The sequence below is a fragment of the Trichomycterus rosablanca genome, chromosome 11 (assembly GCF_030014385.1).
Source record: "Trichomycterus rosablanca isolate fTriRos1 chromosome 11, fTriRos1.hap1, whole genome shotgun sequence".
Classification (NCBI taxonomy): Eukaryota; Metazoa; Chordata; class Actinopteri; order Siluriformes; family Trichomycteridae; genus Trichomycterus; species Trichomycterus rosablanca.
Window position 1 is genome coordinate 34,216,197 of NC_085998.1, and position 21,691 is coordinate 34,237,887.

Genomic DNA, 21,691 nt, shown 5'->3' on the forward strand with positions numbered 1-21,691 from the left:
ATTTGAAGGGTGTAAAGGAAAATTATTTATACTGGGTTCTGCATACACTGTTGGCAAATATACAAACAGAAATATTAGGTTGGTTTCTAAATAATGCTTTTAATTCTATGTAGCTCAAATTAATTCTAGATTATAAATATTAAGTTCAGGTGTTTCAGCCAAATTTATTGCTTAACAGGTGTATACAATTTATCAATTTATAAATATGATATCAAATAAAAATATGCTTATAATTGTGTGCTAACAGTTAGAGGGAGGACCAGTCTATTTCATCCAGTTAATCCTCTAGGCCAGGGTTTTTTTTTTCAAGCAACCCACATTTTGTCCATGATTTTTTTCTCGACCCAGGCAACACAAACAATGCAAACAATCAAAACAAAACTAAATATACTTACTTACTTAATAAAATGGTGGCAATCTGGTCCCATTGTGGTTTACAAGGTGTAACGTAAAGCCTTCACATGGGGGCGTATGTTGGCAAGTTCATTCCATGTGTCTGGTAAAATTTGTTTATTTAATTATTAATATTTTTCTCTGTGACCTATGTTTTTATGGGTCGCGACCCCCACTCAAGGGTCACACCCCAGGATTTGAAAATCCCTGATCTAGGGCCCCCCGAGGAGGATGGGTCCCGGTCGAGTTTGGTTTCACTAAAGGTTTCTTCCTTGTAATATTTTTGTAAGTTTTTTCTTGCCACTGTTTCCCTTGGCATGCTAAAGAGGGGGTTTGGTCCTGGCATCTGTGAAGTTGCATTGAGCCAATGTCCACTGTAAAAAGCACAATACAAACAAATTTATTTTTGGCTTGACCTATCCTGTTCCAGTATGAATGTGCCCCTGTAGACAAAGCAAAGTGAAACATGAATCAACAAGATTGGTGTGAGACAGGCTGGCACCGAGACCCTGGAACAGTCATGCAAAATCAGTAAATGGCCTTCCCCAAACTACATAATATTCTTTTACACCTGTTAGCAGTAGATGTGGCTGAAACACCTACATTTATTAATAAGAAGGTGTTTCCATATACTTTTGGCCATACAGTCTATAGTGTCCCACACACCTAATTAACAATGTAGAAAAAACCCAGAGAAATATTAGCCATGGATGCAGGAGAATGATTAAATACACACCAAGCAAAGCAGAATAATGGGTTTATTTTAGAAGCTCAGTGGGACTCACCTGGAGAGAGGGGGGCAGAATTTACCCGCCTCCACGTTCAGCCGGCCTACTTAAGCACTGCTCGATAGTAATGAATGCAACACCGTGTACACGCCATACAAATCTGCAGAGGCTATAATATCTGCCGAGGCTAACTCTCTGTTCGGCCACTGTGCTCTTTGTCAACCTTCATTAAAATGACAAGCAAGATTACATGGAGCAAGAATTCCCCAAAAGACCGGCCTGTCTGTGTGTGCTAACTCTGGGAGGACATCATATAGATTAGTCCTGACTCCACCACTACACCACTGACCATCTGATACACGTATAAACAATACCAAATAATTATGCTTGTAGTTCAACAGGTTTTCTTATTTTAACTCAATATCCAGCTCAAAATACACAGTTCTGAAATTTGACAAAAACCACAACCTGCAGTCTTACATGAAACGTGCCCGACTTTAGTTACAAACAAATAAAAATAGGAGAAACAAGTTCAGGTTAAAAGTTAATTTGAACAAAAATGCTCTTTACTACTGATTCATTATAAGGATAATAATAATATTAACAATCACAATAATAGTAATAATCATCAAATTAATAAGCTATGATTTTATTAATTCATGCTTTTATGTTATCAAAGAAAATGTCACACAAAAAATACTTATACTTAAAAAAGCCAACTACTTCTACAGTACATTCATGTGTTTAAAATAAAGAATAATCGTCTACAATTTTGGCAAACTAATGCTATTTTCCTTCCAATCTAGTCATATCCAATAACCCATTTGCATTATGCTTTCTCTCTACTGATGCCGATCCCCGCCCTGATTGAGGAGAGCGAGACTGACACACGCCCCCTTCGACACGTGTGCAGTAGCCGACTGCATCTTTTCACCTGCATGAGATGAGTTTATATGTGGATCAGCTTTGTGTACGGAGAGCCACACCCTGATCAACGCATTATTCCTCGACTCTGTGCAGGCGCCATCAATCAGCCAGCAGAGGTCGTAACTGCCTCAGTTATGAAGAGTCCCTATCCGGCTTCCCGCCCTGTATGAACAACAAGCCAATCGTTGTTCATGTAGCTGCCGACGTGTTCGAAATATCAACTCTGGTGTGCTAGCGTGTTTTATTGCTGCACCACCTGAGCGGCTAAACTAATACTATTTTTAAACTCTAATCCTAATTAAATACTTCCCAAAGTATAATTAATCCATGTACAAATGTACAAAATCATAGTAAAAAACTTAACTTTTTATTAGGTTTTTCTGACTTTGGTTTGACTGTTCTAGTAGTTTTTAGGACCTGTAACTGTTTTTTGTGACAAAATACCAGCCATTTAATTTAATACACATGCAAACTAAATGAGGTAAGAAGATGATACAGTCCAACTGTGTGTTACATAGTGCACTCAATACGTAACTGTGCTGGGCATCCCACAATCCTTCTCTGGATTGGTGTTATATCCCTGTCCCCTTGCTGGTTGAAGAATTATTTTTTAATTTGGGGATTAAGACAAACAAGATGGTGCATGCTCAGTATTGTATGCAATGCATGTGTTATTATTAAAACACATATGTGTTCTCCATAAGCTAAAAAGAATGCTAGTATAATGTTCCTGAACTATTGTATGTTCAGGGCAGTTGTAGCCTAGCGGTCAAGGTACTGGACTTGTAATCTAAAGGTCACTGTTTCAAGTCTCAACCCTGCCAGGTTGCTGCTGTTGGGCCCTTGAGCAAGGTCCTTAACCCTCAATTGCTCAGACTGTATACCATCACATTACAGTAAGTCGCTTTGGATAAAGGCGTCTGCTAAATGTAAATGTATGTTTAGCTTGGATATGGCAGCATGCTGCTTTTCCTCTGTTGATTCACTATAAACATTAAATATAGGTGTTAAAGTCAACATGATGGTGTTTCAGCACTGATTCAGTTTTACATACTGTATAAACTGAACAAGTTATTCACATTTGTGGTGAATACGGCAACAGATGATCCTTTGAAAAGTCATTGACCTGCTGCTTTAGATTAGTGTAAATAAAGTTTATGTTTTTTTTTTACATTTTGAATGGGAATGTCAGCACTTATGAGCTGTGATGAGTTGTAATGAAAACCTCTTTGTATCTTCTTTGGGTAAAGAATACAAACACTAACCTGAAGTGCTTTGCTTTAATAACTGAGTGAATGTGTTTCAGTAACAGCTCCCTGTAGCTTCATACACACACTCCAGAGTACATAAGAGACGCGCAAAGCCAATATATTCATGCTAAAGCTGAACACAGCTTAAAACTAGCTTGCAGATATTCTTGTCATCTTAAGAACTCAAAAGAACACGCCACTTCAAAAGAACCTGTCTTTAGTTCAAGCTTTCTGCATGCTTACTTTACTAGTAAGATAATCTGTTTCATTACACCTAGAGATTTTGTAGCGGGGGTATAAGAAGCATTCATGGGGTGTGGTGAGAGAGGCACAGACCTCTGGCTGTGGCACTGATGGGACTCAAACTCATTACCTACAATAATCACTGATCTGCCGCTCAGCAGCCCTAAGACGAGTAAACATTCACAAGATTTACTGCTAAATTAACTATTGTTTTATAGCAAGAAATTTTGTAACCAGGGAAACATTTCACAAGCACTTAACATATAATTACTGTATTACGTCAACAAGCTTCTTTTAACAACACGACTCCTGCATTGTTTCTGCTTAATGCCACAACCCATTCTGATAATCACACATTTGTGACCTTAATTAACAGTTATGCTTTTCTAAACTCTGTATTACACCACAATTCTCCAAATTTATCCTGTATTTATTCACAAAGTAAGAATGAGATATTAATGGTGCTACAAATTGCTATTCATGACAGAACAATTTATCAAACGCATGTAGCACCTGGATGACAAATTTAGGGGGATTTTAAACCATTCAAACATTGATTGGCTCTTTATGAGAATAATAAGCCTGTTCCTTGTTAAACATGAGTGATTAATCAGTTTTTATTGTGTTACAAATGAGGAAATACTTCTGAAAGCAGAAAGCGATGTATAAATGATTCTGTTTAGTTTGTGACGGCAAAACACAGAGTAATGGACAACGTGAGTGAGTACTGTGTGTTAAGGTGGCCTGGGAGAGAAACGTAAACCGCAGCGTATTTAGTGATGTTATATTCGGTTTTAATGCAATATTGATTTTCAGTCTACATAACAAATACATGCAGACAACAGGTAGAGAACAAAGATCATTCTTCAGGTGTACAAACACAAATGTGGGTAATGTAATTTTAAAAGTTTGACCAGTCAATTACAGCTTAATAACTTATAAAATCATTGGGGTTGGGCAGAATGACAGTACAAATGTAGAGATTTGTTTCTACCACAGTGGTTCTTAAGCTTTGTACCTGCTGGGCCACAAAAGTCGACTAACGTTGGTCTTGTAAGCCCACACCAAAGCTTTAAAGTACAACATGAGTTAGGCTGGGTGGGATGGTGGCACTGTCGTCTCACAGCAAGAAGGTCCTGTGTTCTCTTCCCAGGTGAAACGGTTGGGATTCTTTCTGTGTGGAGTTTGCATGTTTTCTTGTGTCTTCGTGGGTTTCGTCCAAGGGCTCAGGTTTCCTCCCCCAGTCCAAAGACATGCAGTCAGGTTAACTGGCACTACCAAACATTGTCTTAGGTATGTGTGTGTGTGTGTGTGTGTGTGTGAGAGTGTTTGCCCTGTGATGGACTGTGATGGACAGGCAACCTGTCCAGGGTGTTTTCTACCTTTCGCCTATTGAGTCGTACCCATAGCAACCCTGAATAGGATGGAGCAGTGGTGAAACAGACAATGAATGAATGAATGAATGAATTAGGCTAAACTACAGTGAAGACTGCATGTTGTAAACTTCTGCTCAACTATCTTTTATGGTCCTTAGATCATTCATTTTAAGGACAAGGGACTATTTTGGGCAGAAAAACATGAAGACTGGTGAAAAACAATCTGCTTAGTGGTAAAAATTGAAGGACTGATTAATGTAGCCAAATACAGGTCTGATAATGACTGAGGTTTGTCGTAATCCAAGCTTAAGTATATTTTGTATGCTTGTATTACTATAAATATACATATAAAATGATTAAAGATTAAAATTAGATTATACAGCCTTTACATTTTAAAGTGTTAATTAAATATTGGCTTCAAATTAAGTTAATAACAATCAGTAATGGACAAGAATTACAGTATATTCTTTCTAATTTATAATTTAAGCTATACCCAAATCTCCTTCAGATGAATCCTCTACCTTATGTACCCATAAAACGTACTCTTCTGTGAAGTGCAGAAATCTATTAAGCAAAACTGCTCTTTTATGCTGTGCTTTATCGATGATAATAGCATCTTGGAATGAAATAAAAAGAAATATTGTAGTTTTATGTTTTGAAGGAGAGGAAAGGTCAGAAGGATGCTGATAGGGTTCCTGTGAGGCTCAATATTCATGCTCTGTTTATGATCTCAAAGCCTTCCCAATTCTTCAAATAAGAGCCCATTAAGCCTGGTTCATTGCATATTTAAACATGGATTTAGAAATACAGATTTAGAGTTTAGATTACACGGCTGCACATTTCTATAAAAATGGTGTGACTGATATTAACTTTACGGTATGATGAGATTGTCCAGGACCTCAGTGTCAATCAAATAATCCTCCTCTAATGAGAACGTTTTAAATTCTGCAAATATTCATCTTCTGTTCCCGGACAGACAATGCAGTGGCATCACAGGGTTAGGTCTGAGAGGACAGCATTGCTTAACTGTGAAGAATAACAAATCAATATGTATAATAATGATTCAGGCATTAATACAGGCTTCATTAATCACCAGGACTGGGTGTGTGTTACAGGCTGGAGAGGAATCTAATTAATGAGGAGATAAAATGCATGACACCCTAAACTCCACATCAGAATGAGATTTGTTGACTCACAGAGGTCGTTACCCAGTTTACCCATGAAGATAGCTAGGTTTAATGATCAGTGTATTTTCTAATGGAGCTACTTGAACACTTATGATCTAATGTAATGTTGGAATCTAACAAAATAAATACAAAAATATGGAGTTTTTCTGCATTTTTGTTAATAACTTTTGTATCTTCTATCACAAATGTAAAACATCATTATTATTCCACATGCTGCAATAAACAGCCCCCCCCCCCCCTCATATGTTAAATTCAGCTAATAAAAAGTAATTATGCATTAAAATTCTATGTGAAAAAGTTAAAATGAAAGTTCCCTGTACATGGTAATTTTTTTTAACATAGAAAGTAAGCAAAGGAACCCAAACTTCTATACTAAACTATAAATTCCTATATTTCTTAATAACTATTTAGTCAATTAATTAATTAATAAATTAAAAATGGTATTTTCTTCATTCAGCCATTAACACAATTTGCCTAAACCAATAATAACAATTTTTAATTAAATGAGTTGATTAGAGATTAAAAAATATCTAGTCCTAGGCGCCCAGGCGGCGCTGCGGGATATTCCTCTAGCACACCAGCGCCGAGATTCTGAACACCTTGGTTCGAAACTCGGCATTGCCACCGGTCAGCTGGCTGCTATCTAGCAGGCATAACTGGCAGTGCCTGCAGCAGACACGTCTCTGCTAGGGCGGGTTGACAGGACTATGTGGGTGGGGTCTTCAAACTTTTTTTTTTTTGAAGAATAAAAAATAGAATATAAATTGCATCTGGTCCTTTAATCAAATCTAATCATGTCAGTTGAATCTAGTGTCTAGAAGAAATGACATTCCCTAGATGGTCAATTTTCCTTTTGTTTGTTCCCTAAAGCTGGTAAATAGGGCAGCTTGGAGACGTTGGTCTTTAATAAATGAAACCAAAGGCATTAGCCTGTAGGGCCATCAGGTCAGTAACATCATAGAAGATAACAGTTTAACCTAATTGGACTGAAGGTCCATCCTGCCATCAGTGTCAGAGAAAGGTGCAGAGATGCCGTGGCATGACTGTAATTAAATACCTAGATCGTATTAATTCAATGACAAAAGGTTACGTCAGACGAGCTCCTCAGGTCTGTGTAGGTATCAGGTCAAAGCCAGAAACAAAGAGTCTGACACGAGTCATTGATTTTCTGTGAGATCTACTGTGAGGTGGGTGATTCGGAAAAGTGATGAGCAGTGAAAGCTAGTGTGCTAATCTAACAATGCACATTAATTCAGTGGTGAGGTGCAGATTTGCATTGATTGTCTCTGCTAGAAAGAAGCTGAAGTGGCACAATGGATACAGTCTTGTCACTGAAGTTACACAGTCAAAAAAAAGCTGTACAACAGAATTTAGTATCATGGCATCGCCCTGTCTAGTGGCCTGCAAAAATATCTAGAGATTTCTGTTCATTTACACAGTGTAAGAAGAACATGATGAGTGGGAATAAGTGTGTGATGGCCTAAAATGTACTAAAATGAACTAGCATCCTGCAAAAGCATTTCTTTCATTAGGTTTTTCAGAATGTGCTTTCGACCTGCATGGATTGAAACAATAGTTGTAAAAATTTAAAAAATTAAAATTTGGCAATTATTTTTTGTAATATTGTAAATTTAAATGTGCTTTTAGTCCCTGCTTAGCATGGGTTTAAATATACAGTGATGGTGTGCAATAATGGTGCCACTTGCGATCTATTCCTTCATTAATTAGCCTGTACCAGCTGTGTGCCAAATGCATTAAAAGCTGTGCAGAAAGCTGCCCAGCCTGAACATTATAAAGTTTAATCTGTATATTAAGCTGCAAGCAGCACACGTACTGTAACGTTTCTGGGTAGAACTGCAAAAAAAATCAACACACAAGGGCAACAACACATACTCCAGGCTTCCTCCCACCCTCCTATACATAGTAAATAGGACTGCCCACTTTAAATTGCCCTTGGATGAAAGTGAGTGAGTCTGTATTTAGTATACATAATTAACTATATGGCCATTACTATACTATATGGCCATTACTATACTATATGGCCATTACTATACTATATGGCCATTACTATACTTATGGCCATTACTATACTATATGGCAATTACTATACTATAAGGTAGCTACTATGGTACTATACTACATGGTAGATACTATACTATATGGCAATTACTATACTGTACTATATGGTAGTTACTATGGTACTATACTATATGGCCATTACTATACTATATGGTAGTTACTATACTATATGGGCATTACTATACTACATGGTCGTTACTGTACTATATGGCCATTACTATACTATATATGGCCATTACTATACTACATGGTCGTTACTATACTATATGGGCATTACTATACTATATGGTCGTTACTGTACTATATGGCCATTACTATACTATATATGGCCATTACTATACTATATATGGCCATTACTATACAACATGGTCGTTACTATACTATATGGGCATTACTATACTACATGGTCGTTACTATACTATATGGCCATTACTATACTATATATGGCCATTACTATACTATATATGGCCATTACTATACTATATATGGCCATTACTATACTACATGGTCGTTACTATACTATATGGGCATTACTATACTACATGGTCGTTACTATACTATATGGCCATTACTATACTATATATGGCCATTACTATACTACATGGTCGTTACTATACTATATGGGCATTACTGTACTATATGGGCATTACTATACTATATATGGCCATTACTATACTATATATGGCCATTACTATACTATATATGGCCATTACTATACTATATATGGCCATTACTATACTACATGGTCGTTACTATACTATATGGCCATTACTACACTAAATGACCATTACTATACTACAACTAGGGCAGTTGTAGCCTAGTGGTTAAGGCACAGGACTAGTTGCTTAAACTGTATATTGTAAGTCACTTTGGATAAAAGCGTCTGCTAAATGCCGAAAATGTAATGTAAATGTAATTACTATACTACATGGTCATTACTATACTACATGGTCGTTACTATACTATATGGCCATTACTATACTACATGGTCGTTACTATACTATATGGCCATTACTATACTACATGGCCATCTGACCATAAGCTTGTTGGGTATTCCAACAATGAGCATGAATTCAGACTTGTCGTCTCCCCAACTCTTTTTGCGACTATTCCAGCCTTCACTCATCTTGCTTTCCAAGTAGTCATCTGTGCAGGCTATTAAAGTTCCTCCACACAACACGCTCAACAAGCTCCTCAGAAAAAGTCATTTTTGAACAATTACCATATTTTTGGAAGCATGTCAGATATTGTATATAACGAATGTAATTATATTACTGATGTTATACACCTGTAACCAATGGGTGAGGCTAAAACATCCATACTCAATAATGAGAGCATTTCAATAATTTCCCTCAGGATAAATAAAGGATCTGTCTATAAGCTACCCTAAACTGCTGTGGTGTGAGAAAGTGGGTGTGAATATGAGTGTGTGATGCCCTGGAAAGCATTGCTCCAGTCGAGGGTCATGTGCTCTTGCCTCGCCTTGCAGGAGGCTTTTAAACCCACCACAAACAGTATAAAGATAAAGCCATTACAGATAATGAATAAACTAATAAATACATGAAATAAACACAACGATTAGCTCTAGAAAGTATTACAGCAGCTTGAAGATGAAGAAGAAGCAGCTTGTGCAGGTATGGGTCTGAAAAATCTTTACCGTACTGCGGCTCTGCTCAGTTAATTTAAACGAATTACACATGAAGAAGAAATAGATAAAGTGGTCCATATTATAGGTTGAGCTGCATCGCCGGCTCACATTTCAATAAGATTTTAGTGTCAGTGAAAAGAAACACTTTGGAATTTACAGACCCTGGCAGCTCATTTATTTCAATCAAAAGAGCAGCTTTTTAAATCTCATCTCTATCTAATCCACAGTATATGTATCTGAGTGATAGTGATGGACACTTCTGGAACATTTCCCAGCATGGATAAACCGCTGACTCACAACTTCCCCACAAGTCTGATGGCACTTGACAAATGATGTCAATACAAGTTTATAAAATGAAAGTATATAACATGGTTACAATGATTACATACTTGTCTAACATTGGGTTAAAAATGGGGTGATGTTGCACTGTTCAACCTGTAATTACAGTACAACCCACTTCTGCAGTAATCTGCCCGTTCTACAGTTTTATTAGAATGGTTACACATATGGTCTATAGTTTCTTTTTCTTATGCATTTTCCTTCCAATTTAGTCGTATCCAATTACCCAATCACATTTCCCTAACTCTACTGCTGCTGGCCTCCACTCTTGACCATGGAGAGGCTTGACTATCACACACCCCCTCCAACATTTGTGCTCCAGCCAATGGATTCTTTTTTACCTGCTTGAGGTGAACTTATATGGAGATCAGTATTGCGCACAGAGAGTCATGCACCAATCTCCACTATCCCCCGTCTCTATTCAGGCACCTACCTGGTAGTTACAGTCCAAACCTGTCACAGTAAATATGCTTATGTGGGTTTTCTCCAGGTACTCCAGTTTTCTTCCACCTAGCTGCTCTAAACTGCCCCATGTTCAAATAAGTAAGTACATGTTGACTTTTGCTTGTTGTTTACAATGTTACACCCATTAGTTACAGGTGTATAAAATCAGTAATATAATTATATTAATTAAATAAAATATCTGACATGCTTCCAAAGATATATGGTAAGAGTTTGAAAATGACTCTTTTTTGAGGAACTTGTTGAACGCGTTGTGTGGAGGAACTTTAATAGCCTGCACAGAGAACTACTTGTCCAGCATCAATGCCTGAGCTCACAAGTCATCTTTTGACTAATTGGTCACAAGTTCCCACATACAAACTCACGGGAAGCAAGATGAGTGAAGGCTGAAATAGTTGCAAAAAGGACCAGGGGCAGGAGGGAATACAAATTCATGGTCATTCTTGGAATATCCTAAATGTAGTAGATTTTTGTTGGGTACAAATATGAATTTTCAAAATTCCATCCCCGTCTCTAACCACATTTATCAGGTGACTGACAGCACTTTTGGCGAGTCTGGCGTAAAAACTTTAAATCCCCAAACAGCACTGGAGAACGATTTTGTGGACTGAGAGAGGACACTAATAAAAGAAAGAATGGGAGCAGAAGTGGTAAAGCGATTGCTTTGGCACCGTGTGACGAAGCCCTGAGGCAAAATGACTGGTGAAGTGTTGTTGACGTGAGGAAAAGCTCAGCAGTACTGAAGTAAGGACTTTACTTTCTTTAGAACACACTCGACTGCTACACCACCTCCAGACTGCCACGTACCTTCTCCCTAAGCAACCAACTTTGTCACCATTAAAATGATGTCAGCAGTGGTGATTAAACTGATGGAAGTCTAATCTTTTGTTGCCTGTGAACAAATGGCAGATGAACCCATGCAATCCCAAAAGCAAGCACTGAGCTTTATAGTGATAAAGCACAAGGCTACTGCCATCACTGCAACACAAAAGAATGGCTTTAATACACATTTCACCACATACTGGAGGATGGTGCAGAGCTGGTGAATGCCAAACAGAAAAATGCTTTTTTATTTTATTTATTATTATAGAGGGACAGTAATAAAACTACACTTTGACAAAAAGGCCAAAAGGAAAAGAACGTCAAAAAAGAGATCACTCTAATATATCTAAAGTTTCTCTTAAAACAATCTAATTAAACTGGAACAGAAAGGAGACTTTCACTTGTCTTCGTTTTTAACTCTGAGCATAAAGACATCTATTATGTTAAATATTTTTTCAGAAGAAAACTCTGTGCCCAGATCTGCAACACAAGGAATCTTATTCGTGATTGCCACTGAGTAAGAACTTTTGATATGAACTAAAACATTACACACTGTCACGGTTCCAGCCTCAGTTAGCACTTTTCCACCAAAGGAACCATGGTTCTTGAACTGGTTCTGTTTAGGATTCTTCAAACCTTGGTGTTTTGTAGAGAACTGATGCGCGTTTCCACCAGTTAGTCTGTGTCATCAACGTTGGGCATTACACAATGAAAGTAAAGAGTAGTATCATTATGGTGGAGAGTGTAGATTACCTGCGAGCATTTGTGCTGTTGTTACAGATGTTCGTTTTTATGCAAAAAGCATCGCTTAACTATTGGTGATAAGAAGACGTAGACGTGTTTGTCGCAGTTGTTGTTTTCTTTAGTTTATTGACATGAGAAGTGTCTTGGCTTGAGCGATAAAACTTATCAGATAAAACTGATAAGACTGTGTGAAATAACCATCAAATCCAGTCTAAAAGCTCCACATGTATCTGTGTTTAGCTGGATTAACTTCACATGTGGTGTTTATGCAGATCGGGGTTCTGAATCCGCAAAAAGCTTCACCTAAATAAAGCGTAACATGGCTTAATGTACTAAAAGTACTACACAGAAACACTAAACTTCTCTCTGTTATTACTGGTGTAAGCGCTCTGTACTGGTTATAAGAGCTCTGTACTGCCAAAATTAATCGGTCATTGTTTTATTTTTCACGTTAAGCGTTTATACTGTCCGGGTCGCTTTTACCACGTCATATCACACAGTTCATCTCTTTGAAAATATCAGCAAATATCAGCAGCAAACTGGCTCAAAATGTAATCAGGTGAACTTGATGAAAGTGGTTTAAATTCTATATAATGTTACGTCTCATGAAAGCGTCCAAACCTCTACACTTTGACACGCCCACAGATGACGTCACGGTTCGCGCTGAAAAACCAAGCATTCTGTGGTACCAGATTAGACGCTAGTTCTCCGTCTGAAACCTCTTTTTTTCAGTGAAAACATGCGGAACCGGTTTAAAATTAAGTTCGCGAACAGGAACGGAGCCGGATCCGCGTCGTTGGAAAAGGGGTATGTGTGCTCCAGGAGTGTGCCTAGGTGCCACACCCCTCACTCTGTCTAGAGACAACACCCCATTTGTGATTGGTCCCCTTGCTGATTAGCTGCAGCTGCACCTCGTCTGAGGTGATGAGCTCAGGGCCTTTAAAAAGGGAGCGGGGTACCAGTCATATTGGAGACTATTTTGGTATGCTATGCTATATTTTGGTTTCCCTTTGTCATGTCCATGTGTATGTTGGTGTATGTTGTCTGTTCATGCTTAGTGTTAGCCTTGCTCATGTCTTGTTAGTCTGAGTTCATGTTCTTGCTTAGCTTAGAGTTTAGGATTGTTTAGCTTTGTTCATGTGTGTTTAGTTTAGCAGTTAGGTTCTTTATAATTGTATGTTTAGATTAGCATTAGCTTAGCTTTGTGTATGTTTAGATTACCTTAGCAGTTAGCATAGGTTGTGTATTTGTGTTTGGTTTTGTGTACCTTTGTCTTGTCTTGTCTTTTGTTACAATTAAATATCTTTTTGTTGAACATCTCGGTGTGTGTGTGCGCCCCACTCGTCCTAGCCCTAAATCGTTACACATGAACATTCAGAATTTATTATTATTATTATAATCATCATTATTACAAAAAACCACCACCACCAATAGTAATAAATACATATTTTATTTTATTTTTATCAACTGCTTGATACTGCGGTTTCCGTTTTACAAGTAAAATATAGGCACAAGGCTGGAATACCCTGGACAGGGCACCAATCCATCACAGTGCTTTGATCTCCCGACCTCTCCCCAAACGATATAGTTAATCATGTCTGTATGTCTGTGTAGACAACTGGCCTGCCAATGACATTGCTAGGATTCAACTCCATATGTACAGTGCCTTGCAAAAGTATTCAGCCCCCTTGAACTTTTCAACCTTTTGCCACATTTCAGGCTTCAAACATAACGATATGAAATTGTAATTTTTTGTGAAGAATCAACAACAAGTGGGACACAATCGTGAAGTGGAACGAAATTTATTGGATATTTTAAACTTTTTTTAGAAATAAAAAACTAAAAAGTGGGGCGTGCAATATTATTCAGCCCCCTTACTTTCAGTGCAGCAAACTCACTCCAGAAGTTCAGTGAGGATCTCTGAATGATCCAATGTTGACCTAAATGACTGATGGTGATAAATAGAATCCACCTGTGTGTAATCAAGTCTCCGTATAAATGCACCTGCATTGTGACAGTCTCAGAGTTCTGTTTAAAGCGCAGAGAGCATCATGAAGACCAAGGAACACACCAGGCAGGTCCGAGATACTGTTGTGGAGAAGTTTAAAGCCGGATTTGGATACAGAAAGATTTCCCAAGCTTTAAACATCTCAAGGAGCACTGTGCAAGCAATCATATTGAAATGGAAGGAGTATCAGAACACTGCAAATCTACCAAGACCCGGCCGTCCCTCTAAACTTTCAGCTCAAACAAGGAGAAGACTGATCAGAGATGCAGCCAAGAGGCCCATGATCACTCTGAATGAACTGCAGAGATCTACAGCTGAGGTGGGAGACTCTGTCCATAGGACACAATCAGTCGTACACTGCACAAATCTGGCCTTTATGGAAGAGTGGCAAGAAGAAAGCCATTTCTCAAAGATATCTATAAAAAGTCACCTGGGAGACACACCAAACATGTGGAAGAAGGTGCTCTGGTCAGATGAAACCAAAATCGAACTTTTTGGCCACAATGCAAAACGTTATGTTTGGCGTAAAAGCAACACAGCTCATCACCCTGAACACACCATCCCCACTGTCAAACATGGTGGTGGCAGCATCATGGTTTGGGCCTGCTTTTCTTCAGCAGGGACAGGGAAGATGGTTAAAATTGATGGGAAGATGGATGGAGCCAAATACAGGACCATTCTGGAAGAAAACCTGTTGCAGTCTGCAAAAGACCTGAGACTGGGACGGAGATTTATCTTCCAACAAGACAATGATCCAAAACATAAAGCAAAATCTACAATGGAATGGTTCACAAATAAACGTATCCAGGTGTTAGAATGGCCAAGTCAAAGTCCAGACCTGAATCCCATCGAGAATCTGTGGAAAGAGCTGAAAACTGCTGTTCACAAACGCTCTCCATCCAACCTCACTGAGCTCGAGCTGTTTTGCAAGGAAGAATGGGCAAAAATTTCAGTATCTCGATGTGCAAAACTGATAGAGACATACCCCAAGCGACTTGCAGCTGTAATCGCAGCAAAAGGTGGCGCTACAAAGTATTAACGCAAGGGGGCTGAATAATATTGCACGCCCCACTTTTCAGTTTTTTATTTCTAAAAAAAGTTTAAAATATCCAATAAATTTCGTTCCACTTCACGATTGTGTCCCACTTGTTGTTGATTCTTCACAAAAAATTACAATTTCATATCGTTATGTTTGAAGCCTGAAATGTGGCAAAAGGTTGAAAAGTTCAAGGGGGCTGAATACTTTTGCAAGGCACTGTACCTAGGTACCAACATACCTACCTATCTCCCTACTTATTTATTCATAAGAATTATTGGAAATACATATTCATTATTTATTTATTTATTAGTTAGGAGTTTAATGTAATGTTTTACACTTTGGTTCCATTTATGGCAGGACAAGGAGTTACAGGTTCACTAGCTCAATGTCAAGTGTCACAGTCAATTTTTGTATCTCCAATTCTTTGGCTTCTTTGGGAAGAAACCAGAACTCCCATTATAATTATAATTATTATTTAATGACTCTGTATGTTAGCAACTGATTTTTTTTAACAATTACATTTTTAAAAAGACACTTTTGGGTTTTTGCTGATTATTTAAACGTTTACATGCTTATCAACAACAACAACAAATCATAATACTCCTGGCAATCAGGGACTCGGATTGTACATTTGGAATATGAATGAGCTCACTGGACTAGATTCATAGCTACATTAAGCTATTGTTTCTGTTCTGATAAGTCGCTGTTGCACCTGCTCTGCACGGCGATTTCTGATTGAAAATGATGAAGACATGACACGTGAATAATCAGCTCACGGTTAGATGTACCGCTGAACAGGAGGAGCACCTTCAGTGCTAAGCAGGATGCATCATGGTTTAGCCTTGCATTAACTACTCTAATCGGAGCTTAGCTACCCAGCTTAGATTAAAACTAATCCCTGTAAGAAAAAGCAGCCAGATGGTCAGCAACAACTGCTGCCCGGCTTCATGTAAGTGCTGTAATACGCTCGCCGGCTCTGACGGTGTTTACCTTGTGCGTTGAGTTACACTCGGACGTCATGCGAGCGGCAGCACCTGGCACCGCGGGTTCTCTGAAATGCGCTCAGCAGGGGAGTGTCAGAGGTACCATTCCAGTATTCAGGAAACCTGGGATTCCTGGAGGGCCTCAGTGAGATCAGGACTGTCCCAGGGGTGTCAGGATACAGCAGCGTACAGATACATGAACACTAGCTAAGATCAGCCTCTACATACACCGATCAGCCATAACATTAAAACCACCTCCTTGTTTCTACACTCACTGTCCATTTTATCAGCTCCACTTACCATATAGAAGCACTTTGTAGTTCTACAATTACTGACTGTAGTCCATCTGTTTCTCTACATACCTTTTTGGCCTGCTTTAACCCTGTTCTTCAATGGTCAGGACTCTCCCAGGACCACTACAGAGCAGGTATTGTGTGGTGGTGGATCATTCTCAGCACTGCAGTGATACTGTCATGGTGGTGGTGTGTTAGAGTGTGTTGTGCTGGTATGAGTGGACAAGAAACAGCAGCACTGCTGGAGTTTTTTAACACCTCACTGTCACTGCTGGACTGAGAATAGTCCACCAACCAAAATATATCCAGCCAACAGCGCCCCATGGGCAGCGTCATGTGACCACTGATGAAGGTCTAGAAGGTGACCAACTCAAACAGCAGCAACAGATGAGCGATCGTCTCTGACTTTACATCTACAAGGTGAACCAACTAGGTAGGAGTGTCTAATAGAGTGGACAGTGAGTGGACACGGTATTTAAAAACTCCAGCAGCGCTGCTGTGTCTGATCCACTCATACCAGCACAACACACACTAACACACCACCACCATGTCAGTGTCACTGCAGTGCTGAGAATAATCCACCACCCAAATAATACCTGCTCTGTGGGGGTCCTGACCATTGAAGAACAGGGTGAAAGCAGGCTAAAAAGGTATGTAGAGAAACAGATGGACTACAGTCAGTAATTGTAGAACTACAAAGTGCTTCTATATGGTAAGTGGAGCTGATAAAATGGACAGTGAGTGTAGAAACAAGAAGGTGGTTTTAATGTTACGGCTGATTGGTGTACACCTCAGTGATCTAGCCTGGTCTGTTTATTACAAGCGCTTGGCTGACCCAGTGGTAATAATAATGATTAATAATAATAATTTGTACAGCATGAATCTCTAACCTCAATCTTTTCACCCAGTCACTGATTTGGAGATCAGTACATTAACACAGAATCGTTTAAATGTGAATTAAGCTGCATCTAAGAGTTTATTTTCTTTATTTTTTACTTGCCCTACCATCACACACACACACACACACACAGACGCACACACCAGAATTCGCAATAGCTTCAACCACTTACGACAAAGACTCCAACTGAGCAGCCATCGAACCTAATCAAAGTGAGGAAAAAATGAAAAGGTTCTGTGAGAAAATCATTAAACCAGCATTAGCATCGTGGCCGTTACCGCTCGGTAGGAGCCACAGCCTTGGGGACACACTGAGAGTCTGTCTAATTACACAGACACACATGGGTCACTCTTGTACAGATGTATTAATCACTAGGTACTTCTTCCTGGTGTGGTAATTGAGAGATGGTTGAGACATGGTGGGAGGCGGTCTTCCAGCTCTTCAGACTCTTTCTTGGTGTTTAGGTGATGATCTAGTGCAGGTTAAATATCTGCTGAGTGATTAGATGCCCGGGATGATAGTGGTGATGGGGGGTGTAATCAATGGGTCCATTCTACCAGCGGTCGCTGTCAGAATCACACTGACGTAAGGGCTCATTCACATGAGAAGCGGCAAAGCCACCTTTGTGCTGGCTGTGCTATTGTTTCCTATAGAGCACTTCTTGGGCATTGTACGGCCCCTGGGCCCCGAGATTGTACAATTAAAGTTGGGTGTCTCTGACCGGCCCTCATTAGGTCAGAAGTAATTAGAAATAAGACATAAATAAGTGTACATCATACATGCAATACAATAGCATTGTTTTATAAAAAACATATAACTATCCTCAGCCCTATAGCACACACACACGCACGCGTGCACACACACACCCACCCCAAGTAACCATATCAAGAAGGCATAGTGTTCACACAGTCCATTGAGACTTTAAGTTGTACATATAGACACACTCCTTCACTCGTTATTTTTCTTTTCTCCTGAAAAACAAAAACAGGCCAGGGACGAGATCTTATGCAGATCATATGCAGAAACGGCGTGTGGGTGTTGAACTGTTTATGCATGAGTGCCTTCACACAAAAGGACAGACTCAACTGTCCTCCTTATAACTGACCTGCTCTCTTTCTATAAGACCTTAATCCATCGCTTCATTCTTCCTGAGATGAAATGGAATTGTGTCAGTTCACACTGAGATCATAATCACTAATGACATGGCATTATGTATCCTCTTATTTTGTCTTATTTTATTATAAATCCTTAAAGTAATACCAAAGTATAGATACACATCTGCATGATACGCAGTATTTTCACTTTACTGATATTGGCCCTTAACAGTGGATCAAATTATTTATCAACAACACTTTATGCTGGGAATATGTGACACTGATTAGCTACAGCTTCGATGTTGGGTTTTGCAAAACTAGCCTACACAGATGAGTCACTTTGATGATGTGAGGATAAGTATCTGTATTAGCTGATTAAAATTAATAATCAGTGTTGTGTGGATTTTCAGTAGTTAATATAGTTAAACTGAGCAAGGAGAGAAGCAGACTATAACACGCTCAACCTGCGCAGACTCTCACAGAAAGCTGTATCGCCAACGGAGAGTCACTATCTGTGAAAATCATCTGTCTCTTGTGCAGGCCCCTAGACCAGAGGCTGCAACTGCAGCAGCATAAAGAAAGCCCACAGTCAGCTGTGCCTGCTGGATGCATGGCCAGGTTAATAGTGCAACAGATTTGAGCACTGGTGGGCTAGTGCACCACATGATAACATACTGACAGGTTACTAAAGTTTTAGTTAAACTCTTTTCATGACATACATGCCACTGGTAAGTATATATGAGGGTTCTTCCGAAAGTTTCTGCACTTTTTTAGCTTTGTTTATTAAGAATTTCAAACACAAATGACATTACATTTCTACATAATCACCTTCTGATGCATTTTTCCAGTGTCGTACCAGCAAAAACTGTTTTTGGTTGAGTGCTTAGCCACTGATGCACCACTGCTTTCCTCTTAAAGCTTCTTTGAGCGTCCAAAAAGGTGGAAATCAGATAGAGCTAAATCTGGACTATAGGCTTTCTCAGTCTCTCAGACACGACCAATTACTACTCCTCCCACCCTCACTTTTTCCAACCAAAATATAAGTGCAGAAACTTTTTGAGGATCCTTTGTACGGTTAAATTGAACTGTAGGAATTTGTAGTCATATCTGGTAAATGTACCAGATTCAATAATAATAATAATAATAATAATAATAATACAATAAAAATGCTACAGAAAACAACTTCAGAAGAAAAATGACAGGGCATTGAAAAAAATACATCTGGGCAATGATAGCACAGTGGTTAATACTGGACTAGTCATCAGAAGGTCACTGGTTTAAGCCCCACCACTGCCAAGTTGTTACTGTTGGGCCACTGAGCAAGGCTCTTAACTCAATTGCTTGCATTGTATTCTGACACAGTTGTTAAGTTGCTTGGGATAAAAGCTTCTGCTAAATGCTGTAAATATATAAAAATATGAATGTAACACATCTGGCACGTCAGCAGATATCCAAAAGTGGTGTCTAAAATAGTGGAATAATGTGTAAGTGCAAAAACTGTGAACCAAATCTGCAACAGCTAGAACTTTAACACTGTACAGGTGGAGCTGCAGCAGGAATGAAGCAGCATTTTAAATAAAAAATGTACTGCAGCTTGAAACTGTATAATAACTGTATAATACCGTGTTGTGCATACTGCATAAAGCATATGAATCAACAACACCTGTACCGAATAAAATAACATCAGAATTCAGTCTTATTAAGAGCAACTGCATTAAAATACAGATAAAAGACACAAACATAACAAGCTTTTTGTTAATGACAACTAATGGTTTGAACGATTACATTGTGACTCTCTTCTAAAGTATTGTTACCCAAACAAAACCAGCATGTTGTGTTTGATTTATTCATTTTTGTTAACAGCAAAAATTAGTCAAATTTGCCACTTAATGTAATCGTTTCTATTTTTCCCATTAACACAGTTTGCAGCTCCTCATGTGGTTAGTCTGTGAGATACATGTTCTCTCTGTATGAACTATAAAAAGTTGCTTTTCTTCCCAGAGGCCCCACATGACACTCAATGGCAGCCAGAAATAGTAGCACTTATAAATGAGAGCACATGGCAGAGCCTGACGTAACCCAAGAAATGCATGGTCAGATCAACTCAGCACTTATTATAAGAAATTCATCAACAACCTCAGTTACAGCAGAACTGAGTAACGAGTCACTAAAGAACCTGAACTTACTGATCAGTCTACATCACCGTAACCACATCAGCATGCCCAAAGAACAGCAGAGATCAATAAGAAGGAATTTAGGAGAGAAGCTAGACTTACCCAGAAGATGAGGTTGAACAGGAACATTGTGTATTTCAAGCAGCACAGGCAGCCACTAGCCATGTTGCACTTCTTGAATTCTAAAAGGAACACAAAGGATAGATCCAGGTAAAAGACCACGTATTTGCTGCCTTTGGGTTTGCTGGGCTTGTTGCCTTCCTTGTCCTCTTGTGCCGTGGCACTCTGCTTGCGTCCGGTGGAGCCGTAAAAGGCACCAGCATTAAAGCCTCGTCCCCCGAACGGACGACCTGAACTTGAGGCGCGGGCAAAGTCCGAGTCGCGGCTGTCCACGGACGGGCTGCGGTGGATGGCGGACTCCTCACTACTTGACTTCTCCATGCTCTGCAGCTATGACTGAGAGTTCATACTCTACCATGTCTCTTGGAATAAAACCTCCAAAAAGAGTCACTTTTCCAGACCAAAAGCAAGACTCCTATTCTAATCAAGGCAGGATTTCTATGTGAACTTGCTCATCACTCTTGCTGTGAAGCCCAAAGTGCCCACCTGTGCCTGAAGAGTGTGTTCCCCGTCCCCCAGCGCAGGCTCCCAGCTGTTCTTAACCCCACACACAAGAGTTCCAACAGCTTCAACAATCCCCTCTCACTAACACCCTTTTGTTGGCTCCTCTTGACTCCTGCATACACTTACTGCTGGCTTCAGATCCGTACAGCACTGAGGGATCTGCTGCACTCGATCCTGCTTCCCTCTCCCTTCAGCACTGAGTCTGTGCTCGATCGCAGCGCTGCCACTGAATGCTTCTCTTACCGGCAGCTGCATTTACTGGGCATTCCCACTGTCCCCATTCAGCACCGAGGCACCTACCTCCTCCTCCTCCTACTCTCTCTCTCGTTCTCTCTCTCTCTCTCTCTCTCTATCGTTCCTTTCACAGCCCCTCCTTTCAA

The 21,691-nt window shown here is 39.4% G+C and overlaps 1 protein-coding gene across 1 annotated transcript in view; it reads right to left on the reverse strand.

The window, feature by feature from the left end:
* The window catches only part of tspan9a (tetraspanin 9a), a 122,775-nt gene extending 101,617 nt beyond the window's left edge, over window positions 1-21,158 (reverse strand). The window contains exon 1 of the mRNA XM_063004788.1: window positions 20,790-21,158. Within this exon, the coding sequence (XP_062860858.1) occupies window positions 20,790-21,128 (339 nt within the window). The 5' untranslated portion in view covers window positions 21,129-21,158. The remainder of the gene's footprint in view (window positions 1-20,789) is intronic.
* Between the last annotated feature and the right edge of the window lie 533 nt (window positions 21,159-21,691).